General features: G+C 48.9%; 1 protein-coding gene across 1 annotated transcript; it reads right to left on the reverse strand.

The window, feature by feature from the left end:
* Positions 1-3,031: 3,031 nt before the first annotated feature.
* On the reverse strand, positions 3,032-4,438 carry NT5C (5', 3'-nucleotidase, cytosolic; the record flags this gene model as incomplete). The annotated part of the gene is made up of 4 exons (XM_010077168.1): positions 3,032-3,174; positions 3,260-3,374; positions 4,193-4,253; positions 4,338-4,438. Coding segments are annotated over 4 exons (420 nt in total), but the record flags the coding sequence as incomplete, so codon positions are not given.
* Between the last annotated feature and the right edge of the window lie 1,179 nt (positions 4,439-5,617).

Here is a 5,617-nt window from a genome sequence, read left to right on the forward strand (position 1 = left end):
GCTGGTACGGCCTGGCTCAGCAGAGAAGGGGTGGAATGGGGAGAGAGGGGTGGGCAGGCATCTCCCCCTCCTCCCTGCAGAGCTGCTGTGCCTCAAGATGCTTTCTGGAAAGGATTTTTTTCCCCCCATACTGTAAGTACACCCTAGCTGACTTAATGAAGCCTCTCCTGTAGAGAAGCAGTACATACGTTTTGCCATGTATAATGTACAGAGATGATGTTATCATTCTGTTGTCCAAAAAACCGGAGCTCGTCACCCGCTGTGCAACAAGTCGATCCCCTCACAGAGTTGAGACACAGTTTTATTGCATTTCTGCACAGAGCTGGGTGCTGGGGGGTACTGCACAAAGCTAGCAGGCCTGGGTACAGCCACATCGGGTATTTATACAGCTCAAAATGCTAGTTGTCTCTTCTTTGCCCCAGCCCTCTAATTGTAATTGGTAAGTTCTTATCTCTTCTTAATTAACAGTTGGTTAGTTTTTCTCCCGCTTTGATTTAAAGGCACCGTGTTTTTTCATTTTACCACACATGCTCAGTCAGTAGGGGTCTTGATTTGAGGGGGGTCTCAGGTATCTGGAGGTGTGGTTTTCACATTATAATAAGGTTCCAAGATTTTTAGTAACAAAAGGCTCCCATGGTTGACATGTCACACCCCAAGGACAGTCATTCCTGTGGTCCCTCATAAGGGGTAAATGCTCCAGAATTGCTCCCATTGTCTCCAAGGCCAGAGCGATCCAGCACTGCCTCTTTGTTATTGCCAGGTAACAATTCTGCTCTTGACAACCGGTCAAGACAATATTAAATATTCTAAAAGGAATATTTACCTGAAATTTTTTAATAAGTTTTGCGAGGAACTGCCTTATGGTGATTCGTCATGGTCTGAAGATAAGGTAAAGGGCCAGATCCTAATTGTGAGTGGTTCCATGAGATGATAAGAAATAATTTGATTTTTAAGGTTTGTGGCTGAGCTATACCAGGATATGGCTGTATCTTAAATTTTCAAGTTCAAACATCTCTTGGCTAGTACTGTTTGCTCTGTTCTCTGTTTTTCTGAAACACCTGCAATAAACTGCTGGCTCGTAGCCTCTGTAACGGCCAAGTGATACTGGAATTCTTCATTCTGTGGAAGAGGTTATGTCCAGCAGTAACTGCCTTCTAATGACATACAGGAGAAGGAATGTTCTGGTGGAAAATCTCTGGAAAGAATCAATAAAACATTGCCCAGGAAGCTGCTAAGAATTTTCCATCCAAATCTCACAGAAAATCTGGATGCTTTTTTCTGTGTTAGAAAAAAAAGGGATCATCTGTGAATTTGAATCATAGTATGAGAAACATGAGGGTGTAGAGCGAAGTTTGTCTTGCATGTGTTGGACATTTTCTTTTGCTATTTCAGGTGGTCTTTGTAACCTGTGCCTGGATAAAACTAACAAAGATTACATCTTGGAGGCAAATGGAGTAGAACCCATCATCAACTGCCTCTCCAGCTCCAACGAGGAGACGGTAATGTCGGCAGTCACGACGCTGATGTACCTGACAACGCCGCAGTCACGCCAGCAGACCACGGCTCTCCCCGTGGTGGAGTGCATGCTTCGCTTCTCTCTCTCGGCCAGCAGAAGGCTAAGCAATCTGGCAACCGTCTTCCTGGAGGATTACTGCATGCCTCTGCAAGTGGAAGAGGCCAGGAATCTCAGCAAACACACAGCGGTGGGGATTCCTCTCCCCAAGGACTGAAGCTGTCAGAACAGCGCAGAGCTGTGGAGAGGGAGACCTCCTTGTTTTCCCAGGCCTCCACTTTCTGCTCAGCAGGTCAGGAGTGTGAGGGAAATTGGTCACACAAACAGTGGATTTTAGTTAAAGGGGACGGTACAGCACTGCCATGTCAGTCAGGCCAAGCACGCAGCTAAAACTGCAGGCAAATGTTCAAAATAAAACAGGTCCTGCTGTTGGAGGACAGGTTGCCAGGTGCAGCCCAGCACCCAGCTTGTACAAAATAACCCTTCCCAGCAAGTAGGGGTTTTTCTCCTTGGGTTATTGGGCAGCTTATATCCCCCCTCCAGTTCCTGGCTGGTTTTGCTGAAGCTCTCCTCTTTGGTGTCAACTCAAATGACTTTGAAATGACACATAAACTTTATTCCTGCTGCAGAAGAAGGAAGGTGTTTCCCTGCCCTGGCAGTCTGCAATCTCACTGCATCTCTTTGGTACTAAATATACCATCCTCTCATCATGGCATAGGCATCCAGCTAGTAAATCACTACACAGGGCAGGCTGTAGCTATCCTATAAATCAGGAAGTGGAAAGTTGTTTTTCTTTCATTACCACTGGTGAGGAAGGTGAAGATTTAAAAAAGGGCTCATGGCACTCTGGCTCATGAGAACAGCTGTCTTGTAAAACCTTCTCTTAATAAAACATTAACTTAAATGCTGTGTAAACAGTTTTGTATAAGCTCATAAATATTTCTCTACAGCACTTGCAAGCCAGCCTTCCCCCACTCTTGCTTATGCACATGGGCCAGAAATTGAAGCCAGCTTGGTCTCCTTTCATTGTCAGCCAATGCTGCAAAAAGCAACCCAAAAGCCAGGGTGGCTAAATACATAAAATTTAACCAGGTTTCATTGCTGAGCCCAGTGCTCCCTGACAGACACCCATGCTCGGTCTGCTCAAGTTTCAGAGCTTTACTTCTTCCTCTTCTGTTTTTTTCCTCCCCTCTACCCACAGTCAGCCCCAAAAAAATGGGAGTGAGCTTAAAAGCACATGCACAAATAAAAAGCCAACCCACAACTGCTTGTATTTTATAGTTTCTCTTCAGCAACAGCAAACATCCAAAACAACTCCACAGCGATTAACCAACTGAATGCAATCTTCCAGAAACCCAGAGAGGAGTCAGCTCTGCAGCACAGCTAACAAGGGCAGCTCATTTCTTACTGTAACTGACGCCCAGGGTGCCCCTGCCCCGGTGACAGTGGGTTTCCCTGCCAGCGGATGAGCTGGTTGTTCCCCTGGCAGTGGGAAGAGCACAGCATCCCCTTTTTGCGTTACTGCCTGCGCTTGCTTTCCAAGATGGCCTTCCAGTCATCTGCCCAGGACAGCAGCCGCCTGCGCGGTGCCTGCAGCTGGACGTGCCTGTTGTGGCAGCAGGTGAACAGGACGTGCTCCCAGCTCGGGTTCAGCTCTACACCTGAGGAGGAAGAGGGAGGAAAGCTGGAGTCAGCTGGGGCTCTTCCTCCCCAGCTAACAGCAAGCGATGCAAATGCTTCTCAAACCTCTAATGGTATCCTTGTCATCAAACAGCAAGTCAGCAGATACGACGGTCTTATCTCGGGTTAGAATAATCCGCTCCACAAACTCAGGTCCCAAATGTTTTTCTACCCACTTATACTGCGGAGGCAAGAAACAGGATAGAAAATTCTGCCGTGCTTTCAGTTTGCACATGGCTCCAGTCAGATCAGCCCTAGTACAGCAATCCTTTTCCCCATAAACCTACACCTGTGTCTGCGAATCCCCGCCACGGAGACTGGCTATGGCCCAGGACACGGATTTAACTGATACTTTTAGCAGCCTTCAGTCAGCACTGCGTCTGCCACACCTAATCATTGTCGAGTTTGCGAGCAGCTCTGGCTGCTTGCCCAGAGCACGTGGATTGCGCCCATCTCAGTCATCCCAGTGATTAAGGTCCCCCAGCTGTTCCTGTGCCAGCAGCAAACAGGACCAATTCCAACGCTACAGCCTCCTCTTAACTCAGCACTGGCCTCTTGCAGGACAGCTGGCGGTCTCAGACTCCAGATTTAGACAGAATAAGGTTTTGTCACTTGAAGAGTCTCCAGTGTGAAATCCCCTGGGAATATCCCATCCCTGTGGGCAATGCTGAGAGTCAAGCTTGCCTTACCCGGCCATGCTGCAATACTCCTTTGCTATCGCCTGCTGATGCAGCTGCAGCCCCAGCGTCACATGCCAGTTCCAAGAGCACAGATCTCACATGCCCGGCAATGAAGCTGGCATCACGTGGCACTCTGAGATTCCTCATCCTGCACTATTTCTGTGTCTGGGCAGTGGCCCCTCAGACCGAGGGATGCAGGAAGCCTGGCAGCCTGTGCTGGCTACGGTCTTTATAAATGAATGACCCTGCCTTGGCTGGTATGAAATAGCAAGGCCTTGCAAAAGCAGCATTAAAACAAGTACAATAAATTCTTTCCCACCTTCTCCACGATGCAGTGCTCATATTTCTGGAGAGGACTTGTGCAAATAAAGACTTCAGTGCTGAAAAGAAACAGCCATCATTAGCAACCAGGAGAAAGTGCAAAACGTAATGGCAACGGGCTGCAGAGTGCAAAGGGTCCTTACTCCTGCAAGCGGATCATCTCCTGCATAGCTTCAAGGGCTCCTGGAATTGGATCCAACCCTAGAAAGAAGCCAGGCGATTCATAGACACTGGCTACCTTCGCCTGCAAGAGACAGGAGCACAATTAGCCATCCCTGCGCTTTCACCCAAGCTCTGTGCACAAGTGTCCGGTTACCCCGTGTTTATCAGCTGTCAAAAGGCCAGCGCCTTAGAGGGAAAGGTGATGCTTTGCACCAACAGTGGATTGTAACATTTCTCACCTTTTGGGTTCTGGGAAAAGCCCAGCTCAGGCACACAAGAATGAGCGGTTACTCTCTGGTGGCTTGTTTGTTGTGAGGAGGCAGAGCCGGTCCTGACCCAGCGTTGTCTCTACGAGCCGCTCCGTGAGCCACAGCACAAACCCGGTGTTGTGCCGCCACTCAATGTGCAGTGTCTGCGGGAGGGAGATCTCACACCTCACCCCTGCCCAGCAGCCTCTCTCCACTAACTGTTGTAAACAATGCCTGCAAAAAATCCTTGAAGTACAGGTGAAAGCGGCAGACTCAAGCGTTATTTCTTTTCCGCTCTCGGAAGGACTGAGCTCCACTGGTCCTCTTGCCCTGTGTGCATGCACCAGACTGAGTGCAGTTGTGGAGTTGCCTCAGTTTACCAGCTGGCACAGAGAGACTTTTCTCTCGCAAGGACTGAGCTCTGCTGGTCCTGCCCCCTCTCCCAGCACGCACGAGCCTGCCCAAGTACTGCTGAGTTTTTCCCCGGTTTGCAAGGTAACGCAAATAAATCTACTCTTTGCATTTCACCCGTGCTTTGTGGTTGTTCCTGTGCCCTGCCTGTCGGCTCACACAAAGGAACAAGTCTGAGGCTTCTGCTCCGCTGTCACGTTTGACTGAGATTTGCTTATGGCTCAGGAATTTACCAAGGATGAGTGGGCTGACACATGTATTCTCTCGTAGCCCTCTTCTCCTTCGGAACAAAAAGGGCAATGTGGTGGCCATGGTAATGACCGTCCTCAGCAGAGGGGCCGGGTCAGCACACCCACACATTTGGGGTTAATCCTTTTAGACCAGAACAGCTCAGCAAGAGGGAGCGAAGGGGAAGGGAGAGCTCGGAAAGCTGCATTTCTTTGCTGCTTTCTATGATTTTCAATCCCACACTAAAATCCCAGTTGTTAAAGGAGCAGATCTTGACTTCAGCATCGCCACTGCTCCTCTGTGGTAACACGTTGGTGCAAAGTCTACGTAAAAGAGTGTGAGGCTGCAGCAGGAGATGCAGAGCTGGATCCTTG

This window comes from Pterocles gutturalis, unplaced genomic scaffold (assembly GCF_000699245.1).
Source record: "Pterocles gutturalis isolate BGI_N339 unplaced genomic scaffold, ASM69924v1 scaffold25153, whole genome shotgun sequence".
NCBI lineage: Eukaryota > Metazoa > Chordata > Aves > Pterocliformes > Pteroclidae > Pterocles > Pterocles gutturalis.